Source organism: Enhydra lutris, unplaced genomic scaffold (assembly GCF_002288905.1).
Source record: "Enhydra lutris kenyoni isolate GAN:26980312 unplaced genomic scaffold, ASM228890v2 scaffoldscaffold98, whole genome shotgun sequence".
NCBI lineage: Eukaryota > Metazoa > Chordata > Mammalia > Carnivora > Mustelidae > Enhydra > Enhydra lutris.
In genome coordinates, this window is record NW_019154182.1 from 1,137,652 (window position 1) to 1,161,282 (window position 23,631).

General features: G+C 34.5%; 1 protein-coding gene across 1 annotated transcript in view; it reads left to right on the forward strand.

The window, feature by feature from the left end:
• The window catches only part of LOC111139284 (speedy/RINGO cell cycle regulator family member A), a 32,838-nt gene that overhangs the window by 475 nt on the left and 8,732 nt on the right, over nucleotides 1-23,631 (forward strand). Inside the window, exons 2-5 of the mRNA XM_022491519.1 lie at nucleotides 5,367-5,619; nucleotides 7,790-7,848; nucleotides 9,997-10,082; nucleotides 14,822-14,993. Of these exons, the coding sequence (XP_022347227.1) occupies nucleotides 5,385-5,619; nucleotides 7,790-7,848; nucleotides 9,997-10,082; nucleotides 14,822-14,993 (552 nt within the window). The 5' untranslated portion in view covers nucleotides 5,367-5,384. The remainder of the gene's footprint in view (nucleotides 1-5,366; nucleotides 5,620-7,789; nucleotides 7,849-9,996; nucleotides 10,083-14,821; nucleotides 14,994-23,631) is intronic.

Here is a 23,631-nt window from a genome sequence, read left to right on the forward strand (position 1 = left end):
GGCCTGGACTGCTGGTCGCCGTCGGGCTCCCCCGGCGCGCGGCGGGGCAGGCCCGGGGGTGGGGGGCGGTGACGGCCCCGGCCAACGTTATCCTCCAGGTGGGCCAGTGTCATTCTGCGTCCGCCCCTTCTCACTCGGCCGCCTTCATCACGTCTTCTTGCCCAGGCGCCACCGCACCGTAGTCGCGGGATCTGAGCGGCTGCATCTCCGTGCTCCGCCCGAGCCCTTCTCCCGGTTTCGCGGTGCCCTTTCCTGCCCGGTCCCGCACGGCTGCAGGCCAGCCAGCTTCGATTTTTAGAACAGAAACTTGTGAAGTAATTGAACACATGAAGACCGAAAAACCCATGCTTTGTCAAAATTGAGATTCTGCCTGTTAACTAATTTTACTCTCTAACAAAAGCGCATTTTATAATACCTAGGATTTCTGTCACCAATACAATTTTAACATTTAAATTATATTTATTACTGGAGATGAAATGCGGCTGTCTGTCATATTCTGACTCTTCTTTCCTTGAAAGGTACCGTTACCTATAAAAAAGATAAAATAATAGTACTGCTGTATTTCGAGTTTTTGCTAAGGGCTTAGCACTGTGCTAGGCACTATCCATATCGTTCCTTTGCTCATTAACCCTACTAAATGTGGATTATTAACAATATCTAATAATTAATTTTTATTGAATACTAGTATGTACCAGGTTCTAAGAAAACAGGTGTTTCTAGAATCCTATCGTAAGTGAGGACATGGGTGTTCCCAGGAGTTGAATAGCCTAAGGTCACATAGCTAGACAGAATCCGGTCTTAGTAAAGGTCTATTCTCCAGTATTTTAACATATACTCTCAACTGGCTCCTCCTTCCTTTCTGCCTTCAGGCACACTTAAGAATCCTGTCTCTCGGGGCACCTGGGCGGCTCAGTCGGTTAAGCGGCTACCTTCGGCTCAGGTCATTATCCCAGGGTCCTTGGATCAAAACCCCGCATTGCGCTCCCTGCTTGGGGAGCCTGCTTCTCCCTCTCCCTCTGCCTGCTGCTCCCCATGCTGTGCTCTCTCTCTCCCTCTCTCTGTCAGATAAAGAAATAAAATCTTAAAAAAAAAAAAAAAGAATCCTGTCTTTAAAAGAAAAATTCTCCTTTGATTATTGTCTCTTCTAGCTGCTTTTCATTTTCTTCTTTCCAATGATTGCCACATTTAGAAAAGGGGAGGAGCGTATGTTCACACCTCGTGCACATCCTTTTGTAACACATCACCTGTCATCCTATTCAGTCTAGTTTCCATTTATTCCCACCACTTAATTGAAGTGTCTTGGTTTATTCACTAATGGGTTGGATTTCTAATCAGATATCAACTTATCGAAACGGCGGTGCTGTGTAATTTTACTAGACTGTAGCACCTAGAGCTTGGCTGTGTCTAAAAGTATTCTATAACCATTAGGTGATAAATTAGAAAAAAAAATTTAAAACATAAGAATAATGGAGGTTTTATAATAGCCCCACGAAAGCTTCCAGCAATTTTGCCAGAATATTTTTCTTCAATTTGCTATATTGTTTTTTAACAATATAAGTTTTGTGGTTATGATAAGGAAAGATGCTATAGTCATTTCAATAAGGATTCTTTTTTAGGAATTATTTTAGCAAAACAGTGATAAACCCATCTTTCTCCCCTGAAACAATGGCTTATTTAACCACTAAGTCATGGAGTCACGTGCATATTTACAATGCAGATGCTAGACTTAAATTTTTATAAAGCAAAAGCTCATAAGCTGGCTTTGTTTCCTGGCAAGATGACAGTGAGTAGTATTAGACTGCTTATCATGTGTCAAGTGTTTTACACATGACTTCATTTAATTTTTTAAAAGTTTCTTAGTGGTTAAAGTATATGGGACTTTGGTGTCAAACAGTCCCAGATTCAAGTCCTAGTTTTACCGCTCACTAAATATGTGTCCGTGGGCAATTTTCTTCTTCCCTAAGCCTCAAAGTTCTCATCTAGAAAATAAGGATAGGGGCGCCTGGGTGGCTCAGTGGGTTAAAGCCTCTGCCTTCGGCTCAGGTCATGATTCCAGGGTCCTGGGATCGAGCCCTACATCGGGCTCTCTGCTCAGCGGGGAGCCTGCTTCCTTCCTCTCTCTGTGCCTCTCTGCCTACTGTGATCTCTGTCAAATAAATAAATAAAATCTTCAAAAAAAAAAAAAAAGAAAAGAAGGATAAATCATGCCCATTTTATAGAAAGTTCTGAGGATTAAGTGAGAAAATGCATGTAAAGCTTTTAGCACGTTGTCTGGCACATATTAAGTGCTTAGTGTGAGACTATAATTATAAGGAAGTTGTTTTCCCTGCCTGCCCTGAATTGCCATTGGATATTGCTCTTAGATTTTTCATATAGCCACACGAGTCCCCAAATACTACTACTATCGTATGGTTCTGTGAACCACCACCCCTACCACTCTTTATATTACCCCCAGAGAAAAGAAATTATTTCAGTTGCTTATAGATTAACTGTGGTCTATTTAAAAAAATCCAAGACATCCTATTCAAGTGTGAATTCTGGTATGATTATTTTCATCTTGGTGGAGTCTATGTAAAAACTTATTAAAGGATTTTGCCATATGAGCATAGTTTCTCCTAGTTCCTCCTTCTTCCCTGTCTCTTAGCTTTTCCTGATATGGCTCATATATTTTTTAAAGAGTTTTTTTATTTATTTGAGAGAGCACATGAGAGAGGCACAAGCTGAGGGAGTGGCAGAGGGAAGGGAGAAGCAGGCTCCCTGCTGAACAGGCAGCCTGACACAGCCTGATCCCAGGACCCTGGGATCATGACCAGAGCCAAAGGCAGATGCTTATCTGTCTGAGCCACCCAGATACCCCCTGAAAGGGCTCATATTTTTATTTGCCTTGAATTCTTTTCTTCTTACTTGCCATGAGAACTCTATTCTCTCATTATATCTAAATAAAAAACAAAATTTAAAACTATCTAGGGGCACCTGGGTGGCTCAGTGGGTTAAACCTCTGCCTTCAGCCCAGGTCATGATCTCAGGGTCCTGGGATCGAGCCCAGAATTGGGCTCTCTGCTCTGCAAGGAGCCTGCTTCCCCTCTCTGCATGCCTCTGCCTACTTGTGATCTCTCTCTCTCTCTCAAATAAATAAATAAAAATTAAATTAAATTAAACTAAACTATCTCAAGGTGAAATTTGACCAGGAACGTACCATTGATAGCTTCTGTCCTTAAGCTCCTCCATAACTTTCTAGCCAGTGTTTGCTGATTAACTTCAATGAATCTCTGTTTGGGGAATTTCACACAGTTCTTTCTCTATTTCCTCAAATTTTATTTGAAGTATCCCAACACATACATAAGGGTTTAGTGGAATAGTATAAAGCTATGCTGTGAACATATTTATTCGATTGACAGTATTTGCATTCTATTTCACAATATATCCATGGTTGTCCTAATATAACAACACTATTTTTAAGTTATTTACTTAATATTGAGTAAAACTTACCTCCTGGGAGATATACCATAGTTATTCTATATTCTGGTACATTCCATCCCCAAGCCTAGCCCCTTCACCCCAGTTTGAAAAGCCCAAATTTAATTCTTTCTATCTGGTTGTAAGGCTGCTCTTACTTTAAAAAAAAAGATGCAGATGAGACCTCCAGTTGTCTCCCCAATGAGGTCAGTAGGAAAGAGCAGAAAGCTCTTACGCAAGTCTCAAGGTATAATTTATCACTCATTCCTTTTTCTGTGGAGTTTGTAGCACCCCCAGCTCCATAATTGCCTTCAATTAGGTTGGCCTTTAGGATCTAAGAAGATAGATGAGGTGAGGGGAGGAGAGTGAAACAGAGGAAGGAGAATCGATTATAGAACAATTGAATATAATTTCCTTTGCCTATCTTCATTATCTAACACTTTGCTGTCTAATATGTAGCTACTAGCTACATGTGGCTGTTGAGCAGTTGAAATGTGGATGGTGCAACTGAAGAATTTTTACTTTTATTTAATTACTGGAGGAGTATAAAATATTTTTTACTTACACACTATTGTTTTGGTAGGACTACATTTCACTCTAACTGTTGGAAATTTAGCAGCTAAATTGAAATATACTGTATGTGTAAATACATACCAGCTTTCAAAGAGTTGGTTTAAAAATAAAGTTTGTAAAATATCTCATTAATTTTTATATTGATTACACACTAAATTGATATTTTAGACATACTAGATTACATAAAATACTAAAATTCAGGTCATTTGCTTATTTATACTAATGGAATACAGCTTTAAAAAATATAAAATTACATATGTTGCTCACATTATATTGGACATTGCTGATCTATCCCTACTATATCCAATCTTACTTTCCATTCCTTCCTTCAGCAGGGAAGTTTCTGAGGGTCAGGAAGGAGAATCTGTACCTAACTCCTTGAACACCAAGGGAGGCATGGCTGCCTGGGTCACTGTGAGTTATGGATTTAGAGGTTCTCATTAGGGTCTTAGAGTAGTTTCCTGCTTTGCCTATGCTTATCTCCATTTCCTATTCTATAAATACTTTGACCACAAAAGTAATACTAACTGTAGTAATTATGTGAACTGATTACCACCAAACATGGTAGTGATTATGCATATTGTTAAGTATTGATGAATTAACTTTGTTTCTAATTTTGTTGGATTATAACACTGTACATTCATGTACACTTATAATCAATCACTCAAATAATACGGTCATACACTTACAACTTTAAAAATTAGAGTGATCAATTTATGAGACTCCCTCAAAGCACATATACCCTACATTTCTTTGCTAGAAATGTTTGAACTTTTCAGTAAATACCAATAAATGCTTGTTGAGTAAGTGAATTGTGTAACATATCAAGGAATTAACCAATAAAAAAATATTTTGTGTGGGACTGCTTTCAATATAAGACTTGATATGATAATGATTTAGTTCTGGAAATAGTTTGCCTTTTTCCATAAAAAATTTTAAGTCGCATATATAATAACCATATGATAAAATTATGTCAATAGAAGCAGAATTTTAAAATACTAAGAAAAAAGAATACCACAAATAGATTATAGACTCAGCATAGTTCCTATAATTAATTTTCAAATTTGGTTTTGGGGTCCCTAGCCATCAAAGAAAAATGGTATACAGGATCTTACTGTTGGGAAGAGAAGGTATATCAGTTACCCAAAGAAAGCATAGCATTTCTTAGCACTGAATTCTAAAAGCAATTTCTTACGTGGGTCACTATCACAAATAACATTTTAGTAGCAAGTTCAGTAACACTTTATATGAATGCATCTGTAATGTCATCTGATTAGTTGTTTTTATATAGAAATGAACAAGAGTGTGATAAATAATTATATGTTTTATTTTTACAGGAACCTTGGGAAACCAAAATGAGACATAATCAACTGTGTTGTGAGACACCACCTACTGTCACTGTTCATGTAAAATCAGGGTCAAATAGATCACATCAGCCTAAAAAACCCATTAATCTGAAGCGTCCTATTTTTAAAGATAGTTGGCCAGCATCTGAAAAAAATGCACATAATAGCAACAAGTCTAAACGCCCCAAAGGACCCTGTCTCGTTATACAGCGTCAGGAAATGACTGCTTTCTTTAAGTTATTTGGTAGGTTTAAAATATTTTAATAGCGGTAATTGTAAAGTACTTAAAACTGAGAGAATCTAAAGGTCTACTTTACTGTTTTCATAATAATCAAAGAGGATGTTATTTTCTATGTCAGATTTGTGTCTCCAACCAGTTTATTTTTGTTTTACTTAGGTCGTTTTTGGTTTTGTTTTAATGTTGGGTTTTTGTTATTCCGGATTGCTTTTGGTTTAGAAGTTCAGACTCATCTAGCTTCTGGACTTCTTAAATCCAAGTGTCAAATGTGAATTCTGGGCAATTCAAGTTCATATTATGAGTTTTGTGTGACCTAAGTAAAATAGCTACGTGAAGTCTCAGATGAACCAACTGACCCAGTTTGATTAGGCCTGAGGTGTTTCCCAGCACTATCAGTGCTAAAACTGAGCAAAGTGGGAAGATTGGTCAACCTCGAGAAGCTTCAGTATTATATATAGGGAATATATTTTTTTAATATTTTATTTTTATTTAAGTATTCTCTTCACCCAACATGGGGCTCAAATTCATTCTCCAAGATCAAGAGTTGCATGCTCTTCCAACTGAACTAGCCAGGCACTTCACATAAGGGGAACTTGTTAAAAATTATGCTTTATCATCATGCTCATATAATGAAATTGAGTTTAAATTTATTTGCTCAGATCACGAGACAATACTACTTGCTGACAAATTTCTTAAAAAAGAAATTTCTTTATATTACTTCTATTAGCCAAGAAAGGGAAGATTTTTTAAGGTAAGGTAGTAAGGTCTACAGATTAAAGAGTAGAATAGATGAATCTGGTAAATATCTGTAGGAATGAAGCAAGTCAAATAGATACCATAGTCTATTAGATGCAGGTGACAGGCAGAAGTGTATAAGAGAGTTGGGGATAAGAGTGTTTGCCCTACTCAGAAGACAAAAACCTTAAGAAAGAAAGGAAGGAAGGAAGGTGGGCAAGCTGGTTAAGATTTTAAAGAAAAGCAAAAAAGAAGAAAAAATGTAAGCAGTGTAAGTAGAAAAATGTTTAACTACCAGAATATTCCCTGTCAGGATCTAGAATGTTGTTAATATAAGTTTCCCTTTCTCTTTAAGACTAGTGCAAAACCATTACCCACAAATGTTTTTATTATTCATAACTGATCATGAGAAATAAGAGAAAATACCTGGCTCTACTGTAAGTAATCTAAGAAATAGTTGGGTGCCTGGTTGGCTCAGTCAGTAGAGCATGCAACTGACTCTTGATCTTGGGGTCGTGAGTTAGAGCACCATCCATGTTGGGCTTAGAGTTCACTTTTAAAAAATGAAATTAAGAAGAAATTAATTAGTCTAAGAAAATGGTACTTATTCTTGGAATTTCCATATATTTGAGCATATTGATATTTCTAGGATGTAAAAATGAGTATAAAGAAGTATGTTTTGTTTGTTATTTAACTTAAAATGAAGGGGGTGAATGGGAAAAAGCAGATTTTCTCAGATTATATTCCGACAACTACTCATATATTTAGGGACTATATGTTTTAGCCTTTTAAAATTGAGTGTTTCTGACTTAATTTTGCATATTTTTAAAAGTATTTTTGTTAATCTTTTGTCATAATACTGTTTTTCCAAAATTACATGTTAATTATGAATAGCTAATAAATTATGAATCTTCTTTATATAGAGATTTTCATTGGTATTTAGATAATAGATAATTGGGCAGAGATAAATAGGAGATGAAAAGAAGAATTCAAAACTAAAAATACCCTGAGATCTAATAGAAGAAAGTAGTAGAAAGAATAAAACAAGTAATATTAAGTCATTATTTACTAAAGACTGAGTTATTTTTTGTCAGATTCCATTTCCACCAGTAAAGATAGATTTTGGGAAGTCATACAGAGCTAATCTAGAGTTACCCAAGACATCTTTCTCAAAGAGCTATTGGGATAGTCAAGAAATCAAACACTTCTAACACTTCCCCTCCAGTCTGAGCAAATCAGATGGGAAACGCAAGAGTAAAGCAGTAGCTTTTTGTACAATGCTTGCCATGGTTACCAAAGAAATGCAAACTACATTTTAGACAACACTGGTCTGGTCATTTTGTTTGCTTTCTAAGCACCATTTATAATCCTCTATCTAGAAGTTAATTCTTCAAAAGGATTCTGTTTTTAAAAGACAAGTCATAGCTATCTTTTGTTGTAGATGACGATTTAATTCAAGATTTCTTGTGGATGGACTGCTGCTGTAAAATTGCAGACAAGGTAAATTTATTAACAGTGTAATCATTAATCGGCATTATTATGTTACTAGACCATCAGAACTTTAAAAAAGCCTTATAAGAATTTTTAATCATATTACTTAAGGTTAGAAAAAGAACCTGCATTGCTCCCTCGAAGTGAAGTCCTTACACATTAGTTTTTGAAATTAGCATATGTCAGAGATTTACTTTATACTTGAGGAATTGTAGAATATTACTGATGAGATTTAAATGGCCTAAGTCCATATTTGTTTGGTTGGAAATAAGAATGAGTATAGACTTAATACGTTTTGACAGAATTACTACCTTTTTTCAAGCTGTGGAGAAAGAATATTCTGCTATTCATTCCACTAAGGAAGTCTGTTATACATTCTGATATTTTGTAGGTAACTTAGATAAAACAAATCCCAGTAATTTCATAGAGTAAAATTAGTTTATTATGTTCTTTAAGAATCAGTGTTTCATAAGAGATCATCATGATGCTAACTTACATACATAGGGACCATGATATTTCTATACTCTTTAGGTTTAGCTGAACAGTTATGATTTCAGCTTTGTAAATGCCATCTTAGACCAAGTAGTCATATCAGAAAATTCATTGTGACTCACATCACACTTAATTTTAATGTAACAACCAATTGGAAAGGGATGAATGGAAGACTAGCTTATGATTAAATACTTATTAAGTTAACACTGATGTAAACTTTTTTATTTCAAGCTTAAGGTAGCAAAGATAAAATTAGAGTTTGTTTTTTTTAATTTCTAATTTTGGAAATTTAATTTTGGAAAATTTCAAACATATATCTTGAGGTAGAGAAAATAGAACAAAGACCCTCCATGTGCCCATCATGTAGCTACTATGATCATCAGCTCATGGCTCTGCTTGTTTCCTACAATCCTTCTTCCCCAAACTGGATTATTTTGAAGCAAATCTCAGACATCCTAATATTTTGTCCATAAATTTTTCAAGATGATGTATTTCTAGAAAATGAAATCCTTTTAAACATATTCACAAAGTCACTAATATTTTAAAAAATTAGCAATAATGCCTTCATATAAAATATCTATGTAGATGTGCATGTGGAGTTGTAGAGCTTTCAACAGTAAGTGCATTACAGTAATTGAAGTTGCTGGACAGCAGGGGGCAGTGCTTTTAAAGTAACTAACTGGCATACCGTATCAACACTATTTCAAGAGTTCTCTACTGAAAGTACCTTGAAAATTTGGAATAACCTTTGTAGTTAATCCTATGAAGATAGGATAAATAGGTATTTTATGAGAGGGAATCTAATACATCAGTACTATAAGTTGTTTTTAATTTGGATAGATAGGACCTGGCATAGTGTCCTAATACCAGCCTAGATACTGGAAACAGATTGGAAACAAACAGATTGGAAAACACTGTTTTCCAATGAAAATAGAGCCATGTATTCCAATTTCTGGTTAGAAGTTATTTTTAAAAGGTTATTTTAAAAAGTGAGTATATGAAATTGCTAAGAGAGTAGATCCTGTGTTTTTAACAAAAAGGAAAAAAGATATATGAGGTGATGGATGTGTTGACTAACTTGACTTTGGTATTCATTTCACAATGTATATGTATATCAAATCATCACATTGTAAACTTTAAATATATACAACTTTGTCAGTTATACCTCAGTTTAAAAATTGCCACCCTTCGATCAGTCATTCAGTCGACCAATAAATAAAAAGTACGGATGTCTGCAGTTAAGGAGTCAGGAAAAAGTTTTTGTATAGATATATGCATCAAGCCAATGTGGCAACATACTAACGATTGGTGAATCTATGCAAAGGATATATGGTTATTTGTTTTATTATTATTTCAACTTCTCTATGGATTTGAGATTTAAGGTAGGAAAAAATTGGCTTTTAGTTCACAAAATATTGGCAATAATAAAATTTAGGAGTTCTTCCTAATCTTAATCATGATAAATGGTTCAGAACTATTTCTCACCATGTACATGGACTACAGGAGTCAAAAAGTAAGGACCCAAATAAGTAGGGAGTTCTGTAATAAAAATAAGTCATGCTTTATTGTTTTTAGCTTATTACTCATCTCAGAGATAACTATTTTAAAGCCATTTTACTTATGAAAGCAAAACATTAATATTAACTTTTACTTTTTTCCTTATAGTATCTTTTGGCTATGACCTTTGTTTATTTCAAGAGAGCTAAATTTACTATAAATGAGCATACCAGGATAAATTTCTTTATTGCTCTGTAAGTATGCTTTCTACTAAGTGATTTTTGTGGTTCTTATTTGTAATATACGTGATACCTTATTTAAAACACGCTATTTTGGGGCAGTAGCAGGCTTGGTTGATAGAACATGCAATTTTTGATCTCTGGGTTGTGAGTTTGGGCACCACATTGGGCATAGAGCCTACTTAAAGAAATAAGTAAATAAAGTTAACATTGTAACTCATAAAAAATAAACAGAGGCTTTTTAAAACCTGATATATATCTTTGAACAGGCCCTTTATATATAGAAGACATACTTTTTTACTTTAATAGGATATTTTTATGTTTTTTTCACTGATCTTATCCTGCTAGATGCCTAAGTATTCCACTTAAGTTTGTTTTTTACCTTTTACATTTTCAGAGTGCTCCATATAAATTATCCCAAATTTTCCTCTTTTGGATTTAGTTATGTTTTAAAAACAAAAATAGTCTCTTTGAAATTTCCAGTAAATTTATAGTTAAAATCATCATCATTGTCCTTTTACATTAAACAGCTTGTGGAAATGCTGTAGACATACTAATTGTAGATTTATGTCTATAACATAGAAGTTATTCATATCTGATACCTTTAGAAATGACTTAACTCTTTTACTTAAGACACTGAACTTTGACCAAGGAATATGCTTTGTTTTCCAGTTCTTCCATTGACTTTGTATTAGACAGTTCATACTAACTTTGTAGTCTATTAAATGGTTTTTAATAACATGGCTTTCTGATCTATAGGTCAGAATTCTACTAGAAGCAATGTAATTTAAGAAAATCAATCTCAATCTCAAAACGTTTTCTACCCACTACCTAGATATAATACAGTTGGAAATGTGTGATATAATTAAAAGGACTTAACTAGGGAACTACATATGAATACTTAAGGTGAATAGCACAACTGTTAGCACTGATGAGTGAGTTTTAACTCAAAGTCTTTAACTCAGACTCAAAGTGTGAATAGGACTTGAAGAAACTGATCTCTTCTTGTGTTCAAAAGACATACTTCCCCAAGCGTGAGGAAAAATGAACTCTATAACATTTGGTGATGCTTGCTAAATTGTGGGACTATAATAGTACTAGCTAATACTGAATGTTATATGCAAGATATCCCAAAATGTTTTTTATAAGCTCCTTGAATCTTCTCTATGAAATACATTATTTAATTATCTTCATTTTACAGATAGGGAAGTTGAGACTTAGGAAGATAAGTACTTTCCAATCTCACAAAAGTAGTAGTGGCAGAGCTCGGGTGCAAATTCAGGTGTAACTTGCCAATGACCAAATTCAGTGATTAGCTACTGTTTACATATCTCTTTAGTATTATATCTGTATGTTGATGCAATATCTATTTTGTAGTTTTTCCCCAACTGAAAATTAAAAGCAAACCAGAAGAAGCTTTAGTTTTAATTCTTACCAGATTCCTGAAATTGGATTTGTTTGATATTTTAGTAATCTTATAACCAGTAAAGCGCTGTGTCAGTTTACACTATGTAGTAGTATATGCAGTTGCATTTTATGTTGCATAATAAGTTCCATGTTAAAAATAACATGGATTATTAATTTCCATTTTGTATCTAATCATAATTTGTGTATAGCCTGACTTAATAGTTCTCAGTAAATATTTTCTCAGTTAGCCACTGTTCTAACTCGAGTTCTTTTCCCTTCTATGTATTCTTACAACCCTCTGAACTTTTATTGTCATGATTCCATATTCTCTTGTACATACTCAGTTGCCTCTTTTAGTTGACTATAGGCTTCTTAAAGGCAAGGAATGTGTATCTTTTTTTTTTTGCATCCTTAACATATGAATGTTCTTAATTCTTTATTTGGATAAACATAATTAACTATTATACCAAAAAAAAAAGAAAATCTACTTCAAATTAGAAGACAACTTACATGTATACAATACAGATATTTTATCATATGAGCCTGAAAAATTGTTAATCTAGAATAGAATTACAATGTAGTCAGGATTTCATAGAACCATAGTACATTATAGATAGTCTATGTTTTGCTTAGTCAATAAGCATGAAAGAGGCCAACCTCTGGCTTCTATCTACCCTTGAATAAGAACTGTCAGGGATACTAAAGTAAGGAATTACTTTATGTAATTTCAGAGGACATGTTTTGACTCATATAACTGAATGGGTTTAACAATGAGGTGCTTTATGTTAAGGTAATATATGTACAATTTTTTAAGGGAGGATAAAGTAATATGTTGGTGAATTTTATATTAATATAACTAAATTGAATATGCATATAGTTTTTTTTGAAGGACATAAGTGGATATACAACTAAAAGTAAGTCTTCCTCATATCTCAAAACCTTAGTATCCTTCCTCAAGGATAATTAACATTTTATATGTATATGTCTAGAAATAATTTTCTATACATGAACCAGTGTATATATCACCCAAATAGAAGTGTACTATATACTTCTGTGCCTTTTGGAAATCTCTGATGTGAAATATCTACAAAAGGAGTGTATGATAAAGTGTATATATGTGTGTATGTTAAAAGAAAAAGCAAAACAAATACTCATGTACCCATGACTCAAGAAGAGAACATTGCAGAATCTTAGAAGCTCCCAGTGCAGTTTCCCAGATAGGGCCCCCTTCCTTCCACAGGTAGTAATTTTCTTGATTTTCTTTATTCTATGTATAAACCTCTAAATAATATATTGTTTGGTTTTTCCTAAACTACAATGACTATGTAGAGTAGTCATGTTTTCTGTTCTTCTGTAACTTCCTTCTTTTGCTTTAGGATTTTGAGATCCATTAATACTGATATGAGTCGCCCTGGCTCATTCATTTTGGCTGCAGAATGATACTCTATTGTTGCTTATATATTTGATTTTTTTTTTTTTACTATCTTGTCTTTATGTCCCACTTTTTCTGTTTCTTCTTTCCACTCCATTTTTACCTTCTTTTTGATTGAGATTTTTAAAATTTTTACTTTTTGATACCTTTTGTCCTCTACTTGTTAGGAAATTATGCAGCCTATATCTGGTCTTTTAACAGTTGTCCCAGTTACTTATTTTTTTTTAACTTGCTAGATTACTGGTTTATTATAAAAGGATGTAACTCAGGAACAGCCAGATGGAAGAGATGCATAGGGCAGGGTATGGAAAAAGGGCATGGAGCTTCCATACCCTCTCAGCACATCTGATTTCCACATGTTCATCTACCAGGAAGCTCTATCCCATTTATTTTTAATAAAGAACCTTAAGTATTTTAACTCCAGTCATCCCCTTCTCAACTTATATTCTCTTGTTTTGCAATTCTGTAGTTCTACATAAAGCCCTCCAAAACCTTAGAGACATTATTGTTGTTGTTGTTGTTGTTTTATACACTGAATATTTGTTTACATTAACCCACATGCTTACATCTTTGCTTACTATTTCTTCTTGCATCTCAAATGTTCCACTTGGGATCATTTGGCTTCCTTTCTTACTGCTTTTAAGAACTTTTTTCCTTTGGTGTTTGTCTATTTCAGTATCTTCACACTTCAGGGTCTGTTTCAGTTTATGGTGCCTTGTTTTCTTAGGTATTTTGTAATTAACTTTCTTGGAAAGTCATCTATGGGGTTTTCATTGTTTCCAGTGAGAAATCTCTGTCCTTATCTCTGTTTCTGTGTTATCTAACATGTCTTTTTTGTTTGTTTGTTTGTTTGTTTGTTTGACTGCTTTTAAGATTTTCTCTTTATCACTGGTTCTGAACAATTTGATTATGATGTGCATTGTTGTAATTTTCTTCATATTTTGTGCTTTGGGGTTCATTGAGCTTATTAATATTTTATAGCTTTCATCAAATCCCAAATTTTTCAGCCATTTCTTCAAATTTTTTTTTTGTCCAGCCAGTACCCATTAGGGACTCCAGTTTCACCTCTATTATTTTTATTTCTTTTTCTGTGTGTGTCCATTTTGGATAGTTTATATTGCCGTCTTCAGTGCACAGATCTTTTCTTCTTCAGTATTTAGTCTGTCAGTCCCACTCTATGTATCTTTCATTGTACATATAGTTTTCATCTCTAGAAGTGCAATGAATGTGTCTCCTTATCTTTTTGAACATCTGGAATAAATATAACTGCTTTAATGTCCTTGTCTGTTTAATGTCTATTATTTCTAACATGTGTCAGTTTTGACTGATGATTCTTTTTATTATGGGTCATGTTTTCCTGCTTCTGTGCATGCCTGATCACCCTCAAGTATTTAAGATGATACAGATTCCCATATGTGTATAAGGAATCTACCTGGGTGTGGGGAAAGAGCATAACAAAAGATTAGAGGGAACAGTGCCCTACATTTTCCCAGGGCTGAAAATAGTGCCTGTTCCCACCAGCCAAAATAAACTCATGATTCACAGGGTATTGAGTATAATACTCAGGAATGTCTTGCCTCAGTAGCGGGGAATAATTAGCCCCAGTCTGAACATTGCTCCAGATCCACCTAACAAACCATAAAAGTAAGACCTGAAAGGATCAGACTGTTTCAACTGACTTAACTGCATCCCAGAACAAAGCTCAAGATTTATAGGAATACAAAAATATGCAGAACTCAACAAGGTAAAATTCACTCTATTTCTATTTTTTACTACATTTCTTTAATTATGAGTAAGGTTGAATGTCTTTTATGTGTTTAGACGTGATTGTGTGTATGTCTGTCTGTCCATCTGTGAACTGCCTGTTCATGTCCTTTTCCCATTTATTTTTTGAGTTGTTGGTCTTTTTTGTTAGGTATCTGGCTAATACAGTTGAAGAAGATGAAGAAGAATCCAAATATGAAATTTTTCCATGGGCTTTAGGGAAAAATTGGAGAAAATTGTTCCCTAATTTCTTAAAGTTAAGGGACCAGCTCTGGGATAGAATTGACTATAGGGCTATTGTAAGCAGGCGATGCTGTGAGGAGGTAAGATTTTTTAAGTACTTTATATATGTAGTCTCGGTTTTCTCTTTATGTAATTTCCCTTGTCTTGTTTTTTAATGTGCTTCTAATATTTCATTTTTCATATATATAAGAGTAGACTGTTAACCCTGATGGTTACCATGAGTACAACTTGTATATTACAATGTTGACGTTTTAATTTTATACCACAATAATTAAAAATTGTCATTTGTTTTTCAGAGCAGCCTACTTCTGTAGTAAGTATTTTTGTTTGTGTTTCTGTAGTCTAAAAGATCACAAATATATGGGAAAGAGCAGTGTGCACATTCCAAAATATGTTAATAACACTTGGAACTGAATAATAGTTTCCATTAAATAAAGTTTGTGAAATTTCAAGTTCCCAAGATTGAAATGCAAACTGCATGGCCTAAAATTTTTTAAAATTTAAATATGTTAAAAATCGTACCTCTTTTCACGTAGAATAATACATAAAGTACGTTTCTTTGGTGCCAGATTCTATTAAGATAAAACAGAAAGATACTAAAAATTAAATGATGGGTTATTTTGGGAAGCAAAAGCAAAAATGAACTATTGGGACTTGATCAAGATAAAAAGATTTTGCACAGCAAAGAAGATAGTCAACAAAACCAAAAGACAGCCGACAGAATGGGAAAAGATATTTGCAAATGTCTTATCAGATAAAGGGCTAGTATTCAAAATCTATAAAGAACTTAATAAAACTCAACACCCAAAGAACAAATAATCCAGTCAAGAAATGGGTAGAAGTTATGAACAGACATTTCTTCAAAGAAGATATAAAAATGGCCAACAGACACATGAAAAAAATGCTGTCAATATCACCCAGCATCAGGGAAATACAAATCAAAACTATAATGAGATACTACCTCACACCACTCAGAATGTCTAAAATTAAGAAGTCAGGAAACAACAAATATTGGTGAAGATGTGGGAAAAGGGGAACCCTCTTATAGTGCTGGTGGGAATACAAGCTGGTACAGCCACTCTAGCAAACAATGTAATTAAAAAGTTAAAAATAGAGCTACCCTATGATCCAGCAATTGTACTACTAGGTATTTACCCAAAAGATAGAAACATAGTGATCCAAAGAGTTACCTGCAACCCAATGTTTGTAGCAGCAATGTCCGCAATAGCCAAACTATGGAAAGAGCCCAGATATCCATCAACAAATGAATGGATAAAGAAGATGTGGTATGGATGTGTATGTATATATGTATACATACACATATACATACAATGGAATATTACTCAGCCATCAAAAAGATGAAATCTTATTATTTACAATGACATGGATAGAACTAGAAGGTATTACACTAAGCAAAATTGGTCAATCAGAGAAAGACAATTATCATGATTTCACTCATATGTGGAGTTTAAGAAACAAAACAGGATCATAGGGGGAGGGAGGGAAAAATAAAACAAGATGAAACTAGAGAGGGAGACAAAAGACGAACCATAAGAGACTCAACTATAGGAACCAAACAGGGTTGCCGGTGGGGGTGGGGCAGAGGTATAACTGGGGGCTCGGCATTAAAGAGGGCACGTGATATAATAAGCACTGGGTGTTATATATAACCGATGAATCACTGAACTCTACCTCTGAAACTAATAATATATGTTAATTAATTGAATTTAAATAAAATTTTTAAAATAAAAACAAAAGATGGGTTATTTTATCTAACATTCTGTTTTCACTAAAGAAAAGAGTTAATGTTTCAAACTAAAGAATATTCTAGAGTAGAAAATTAAATGGAAGGCAGCAATCATTGTAAACCTATACTAGTTCAGTGAAGTTTGGTAAATGTGAATTAGATAATGTTATAATGAAATGAAGTCATATCCAGTTAAATGATTATAGGCCAAAAGAGTCAATTAATGGATTAGTGTCAAACTTCAGGGACTATTTTGGAGGTGCATCATAGAACTCTTTCCAGAATTAACTTTCTTAATTATATTAATGAGATGAAGATATTAGAAAGCAAGCATAATTGTGGATCAGACTAAGGATTGTTGAATGTTGGGGGAAATGAAAGGATTCAAAAATAACCAAGAAGACTGAGTAGCAGGCCAAGTTTTTTCAGAATTGAATTCAAAAGAAAAACATGAAAAATCAGGTGTGTGTACCTTCCCCATATTATTGGATCCTCACTAAAGGATTTAAACAACTCATTCCAATTACAGAGCATTGGAAGAGTCCTATATTGCTGTTTTTTATCACTACCTCCCTAGAGGATAAATTGTGCACCTGTGCCATCGTGGACATGAGAGTAGGCCTTATTTGAACACTCTGATTTTTCCAAAGTAAACAAGCCCCATGGTATACCCAGCTAAGAGCATGGAGTGGGTACCAGAGGCAAGAGGCTGGGCTACGTAATGCTCACCTCATGGCAGATTGCCCACCCGCTCCTAAGAACGACTTGCATTATAACTGCAGCAACTTAATTTACATGATTAGAGCTGGGGTTATTTCAGTTGCTGGCATCAGAGTGTTAAACAGCCAGAGAATGGTATGGCTTAATGGTGTATATGTAAAAGACCAAAAAGTTTTGGATCGCTGTAAACTCAGTTGTGTAATGAGATTTACAGAAAAGTTTAGTCTCTCAAGGCTTCAACACTGACAACAGATCTTTTCCCTAAATCTAGATGTGCATATCAAATTCCCTATCTATATTTCATTATCTAGTAGATACCTCAGACTTAACATGCTGAAAATCCAGTTTCTGATTCCCCCACATAGACCTCCAAACTTAACTCCTCCTACAAGCTTCCACATGTTAATAAATGGTAACTTCATCATTCTAGTTGTTCAGTCAAAAAAAAAAAAAAAGTGTTGTCCTTCACTTCCAACATCCATACCTTAAGAAAATAGCATCCTACCATTTCTCACCTCCTCTACCACTAAGCCCTACTTTTTTCCCTCTTGCCTCAGTTATTGCCATAACCTTCCAAGTAGTCTCTCTTATAATCTTCCTCTCCTGTAGTCTATTTTCATACACCAGCCCGACTAAATCTTTTAGAACCAAGTCAAATCATGACTCCTCTACTCAAAATCCTCCAGAGGCTTCCCATCTCACATAAAGTAAAAGGCAAAACCCTTATCATGGTTCTACCTGGTCTGCCAACTCTCTTACCTCTTTACTTCATCTCACTTCCCTCCAACTACACTGGTTTCCTTGCCATTCTTTAAACACAACAAGGACATTCCAAGCTCAGGATTTTTTTTTTTTAGGATTTTTTTAATTTGGAATACTTTCCCCCCAGATATCCGTGTACTTCGCTTCCTCCTTCATTCAAGACTCTACTTAAATATCATCTCAGAGAAACCTTTCCTTACCACCCTCTATCTAGTAGTATCTCCTGAAATGAAATAAAACTGAAGAGTCCAGAAATAAACCTTCATTTTTATGGTCAATTGAATTTTGACAAAGGTACCAAGAAAATTCAATGGGGAAACAATAGTCTTTTCAACAAATGGTGCTGGGACAACTGGATATCCACATGCAAATGAATGCAGTTGGACCTCTATTTCACATCATATATAAAAGCTAACTCAAAATGGATCAAAGACCCAAATATAAGAACTAAAAATTATAAAACTTTTGAAAGAAGGTGTAGTGATAAATCTTCATTATCTTGCATTAGGTTTCTTAGAGATGATACCAAAAGTGCAAGCAACAAAAGAAAATAGAGATCATCATCAAAATTAAAAATTTTTGTCTTTCAAAGAACACCATAAAGAAAGTGAAGAGACAAGTCACAAAGTAGGGGAAAATTTTTGCCAATTATCTATCTAATAAGGGATTGTATCTAGAATTTATAAAGAGCCCGAACAACTCAACAATAAAAAGACAACTCAACTTTTAAAAGGGCAATGATCCAAAAAGGCTTTTTGAAAGAAGATATACAAATAGGCAAAAAAGTACATGGAAAGATGCTCAACATCATTAACCATCAAGGAAGCATAAAATCAAAACCACAAGGAGATATCACTTCACAACCCCTAGGATGGCTATCATGAAAAAGACAAATAGAACAAGTGTTGTAAGGATATGGAGAAAATGGAACCCTCATACATTTCTGGTGGGAATTTAAAATAGTGCGGTTGTTTTGGAAAACAGTGTGGCAGTTTCTCAAAAGACAAAACAAAGGGTTACCATACAACACAGCAATTCCAGTCCTAGTTATATACACACAAAAGAAATGAAAGCTATGTCCACACAATAACTTGTACATGAATATTCATAGCATTATTATATAAAAGTCAAAAAGTGAAAACTCAAATGTCCATCAACAAATGAATGGATAAACAATATTATATATCTATACAATGATATATCACTTGGCAAGTGAAAGGAATGAAGTAGTGGTATGTGTTAAAACATGAATGAACACTGAAAACATTATGCTAAATGAAAGAAGCCAGTCACGAAGGACCACATACTGTATGATTCCATTTCGCTGAACTGTCTAAAATAAACAAAGCCAAAGAGAAAGTAGATGAGAGGTTGCCAGAGGCTGAGGGGAGGGAAAAATGGGGTGTGATTTCTTTTTTTACAGAGTGATGAAAATATTCTAAAATTGACTGTGGTAATGGTTGTACAACTCTGAATACACTAAAAGCCATTGTATTCTTTAAGTGGGTGAATTGTATGGTATTTGAGTTATAGCTCAATAAAGCTGCTAAAATAACAAGTGGTACCTCCCACTATTCCTCTGTATTTCTTTTCCCAGTTTTCTTCATAGCACATAATCATCATATAATATTTTCCGTTTCACCTATCTTGCTAATGTCTATTTACCCTTGCTAGAATATAAATTCCAAGAGGGCATGACCTTTATTTTCTTATTGTACTCCCTAGTCCCTAGAACAGTGTGTGGCATATAGTTGGTACTCAGTAAATACTGCTGACTGACAAAGTGAATGGAATGTAAAGCTTGCGATTCTTTTTCATACATTCTTATCTGTGTGGTAGAAAAACAAGAAACTATAAAAGTTCTTCACTGGGCTGATTTAGCACTGCCTGTTACAACAGGGGCACATAGATAGGGTTTCTTACGGCGATTTCAACTAGGTCCAGTTGAATCATGGTGGTATATAGGAAAGGAAATTACCTGGACTTTATCCTGTTCTCTTAACTATTCATTTAACAGCTAAGTTAGGAGTAAGACTCAAGTTCAGTGTTGTGGGGGTTGTTATCAAGAAGTATTATATCATTCTTGCCCTGAGGTTTGATGCATTAAAGTGGCAAGACATGTTGTTAGAAATTTAGTTAAGTATTCTATGCATTTGTTAATGAGAGCCAGGTATGGACATTACTGCCAACCCGTTTCTTTAGTCTCATCCTAAAGTAAACCCAAGTTATGATAGTATTTACAAACTGGCTTACAATAATTTACATCTGCATTATGCTGTACAAATTCATAAATATTTTCATATAAATTCTTTTTTTTAAAGATTTTTATTTATTTATTTGACAGAGAGAGATCACAAGTAGGCAGAGAGGCAGGCAGAGAGAGAGGAAGAAGCAGGCTCCCCGCCAAGCAGAGAGCCCGATGCGGGGCTCGATCCAGCACCCCAAGATCACGACCCGAGCCGAAGGCAGAGGCTTTAACCCACCGAGCCACCCAGGCGCCCCTCATACAAATTCTTATCCTCACAAAAATATCTGTGAGGGTTGTAGAATTCTCATTTGACATCTGATGAAACTGAGGACTGAGGAGGTTGAGGTTTACTCAAGATCATACGTCAGTTGAGTGGCAAACCGAGAACTTCACATTTAATGACTTGCCAGTGTTGTTTTCTCTGACAGCTAGCTTCCCGCTGCTTATATTGGTTAATTTGGAAAACACATTTATGGATATTGTGTTATTTTATCTCAGGAATTAAATAGCATTTTTAAAAAGGACTGAAGTAGCATAAGTATTCTCTCCATTTCTCTGATGAAGAAACTAGGGTTTAAAAGGATTGTAACTTGTCCATGGTCATTCATTTAATAAGTGGTAGTGCCAGCTAGTACTTAAATTTGGCACTCTTCCCATTATATACCACTATCAAAAAACTTATTTCCTCCTTTCAGATAGTATAAATTTTTTAATTCATATCTCTCTATCTCTCTCTCTCTTTTTTTTTTTTTTACCTTGGTTGTTGCAAAGAAGCTAAGAGCCAAGTTGTATACCTAACTACATTAATTCTATCAATCTTTACTATGAGCATGTCTGCTTGCTCCCTTTAGCCAAAGTTTTCCTTTTGGGTCCTAGTTGAATGATTTTTCTTTCTTTCTTTCTTTCTTTCTTTTTTTTTTTTTTTTTACTTTTTGTCAGCTGCCTCAAATCCTTTTTTGGAAAGAGATGAGGTATGATTATATTGAAAAATATATGTAGGGCTTCTCCAGAAAAGAGTAAAGACAACTTCCCTATTTATTCTGATCTTATTGTCATTTTACAATCAGTGTAACTTTTTGGAGATCAGCTCCTCTGAGGTGGAAATTATTTAGGTTGATGATAGCTTAATTTCTAGATTCGTTCATAGATTATGGAATATGCCAATCTGATGAGAATGAGATTCCAATTCCAGTCAGTTTATGCATGATGGAAGGTGGCAGTTTTATCAAGAGGAAGCTTTTCTCTGTTCTTCTTATGTTGTGATATATTCTGTCCTAGATGGCACAGTATCATCAGAACTGATATGTCTGTCTGCTACTATTTGATTCCAGACTAGAATTTATAAAGTAGAGATGTGATATAAACAGAGTTTTGAACAAAATCCCGTGACCATATGTAGCAGAGACCCAATATAGGGAAGGTACTGGAAACTGTTAAACTTGCTGTAGTTCAGGAAGAAAGGTATAAACCTACTGCTAAAGATAGTGATGCCAAAGAGAAGTCAATTAAGAAATTATACTTGTCACTACTTGGTGACCAGCTGAATATAGGGCCCACGGGAGAGTGAGATTTCAGAGTTATAAATCCATAGAACAGAAAGGGTGATGGGTTCCATAATGGAAATAGGAATCACAAGAGAAAGAAACTGGTTTATTGGGAAAATAAGGAATTTGGTATCAGACATATGAATTTAAGGTGATATTTGGATAATCAATTTGAATGGTTAACACGTATGAGTAAAGTATGAGTCATCACATATAAGTGATTTTTAAAGCTTGGTAGAGTAGATAAGAGATCAAGGTAAATGTAATGTTAATACTTTGGGGGCACTTGTCAGGTACTGTTTTAGGTACTGCATGTATGTTAACTCTCACAACAATTCTTACAGCTAGCTAGATAACCCTAGAAGAGGAAACTGAGCCACAGAGGAGCTAAATGACTTCTTTAAGTTTATACAATTAGTCAAGCAGCACACTAGTATTCAAACCTAAGCAGTCTGATTCCAGAGTCAGTGTTTTTAACACCTACACTATACTATCTTTTGAGATCACCAAGAAGTAGAATATATAGAGAAAAACAGGACCAAGTATTAAATTTTGGAACACCCATCAAAGACACACACACACACAAAATCACTAAGAATGACAGAACAGTAAAGTAAAAACTAGGGTAACATTTATAGTAGCTCAAGTGCTATTAATGTATTAATGCTTCAGGGAAGTTACTTTCATAAATCACAGAATTTGAGGACTGTAAATGACCTGTTTTCTCATTATACAAAAGACACCTGTAGCCTAGATTATGTAATTTGACCAAGGTCATAGAACTAATAAAAGTAAGACTAAAATCCTGCTTTCTTGACCCTCTTACAGTTTTCCTGGCAATTTGCTGTTATCACAATAATATTCTAATATTTGTATGTATAAAATATGTGCAAACATATTTAAAAGTATACAAGTATGTGTTGCATGCATTTTTCTGGCTGGGTTAGCATGCAGAGAGAATGATACCTAGTTTGTTATACAAAGAATGGTTTGCTAAACCTATTTTGTGCCCTTTGCTTCCTATTTTTCTCTGCTCTTCTCACTAGAGTTTGCTATAGGATTCTTTAAAAAATTATGTTGTTGGAAGTTTATAATGTCAGTGGCTTCTAATTCTTGATTATTTTCATCTATCAATAAGAAATATACAATGACTACATAATATTGTGTGGAAGGCATTTATTTGATAGAGAGGTGTATGAGACTAGTCCTGCCCAGAGGGCTTTCAGTAGATTGGTTATATTCATAAAAAGATATATCTGAGTACTAGACACATGCTTAAAGTCCTAATGTAGCATTAACAATAAAACAGTACGATCTAAAAACTGGAGTTTTTAGAAAGGTGGGACTTATGCTCAGCATTGAAGGAAAAGCAATACTAAGGCAAAAGGGAGAGGACATTCCAAAATTGGGAAATACAGATGTACAAGTGTTGAGGAAGAAATAGATAAACCTAGTTTTATATTGTTATGGAAGTACTGTTGAGTTAATATTTTTACATCTACTTTTTAAAAAATATGTTACTTTATTACATATTTGTTGAAAACTTTTTTGAAGGATTTAAGAGATGGATTATAAAATAAATTCAATCCTAAAATATACTTTAAAAATTAGCATAGCTAGCATTCTTTATGCCATTATTTGGGGGGAGGCCACAAGTACCCTGTTTTCTAAGTGGACTGGTCTCAATCTGGGGGTTT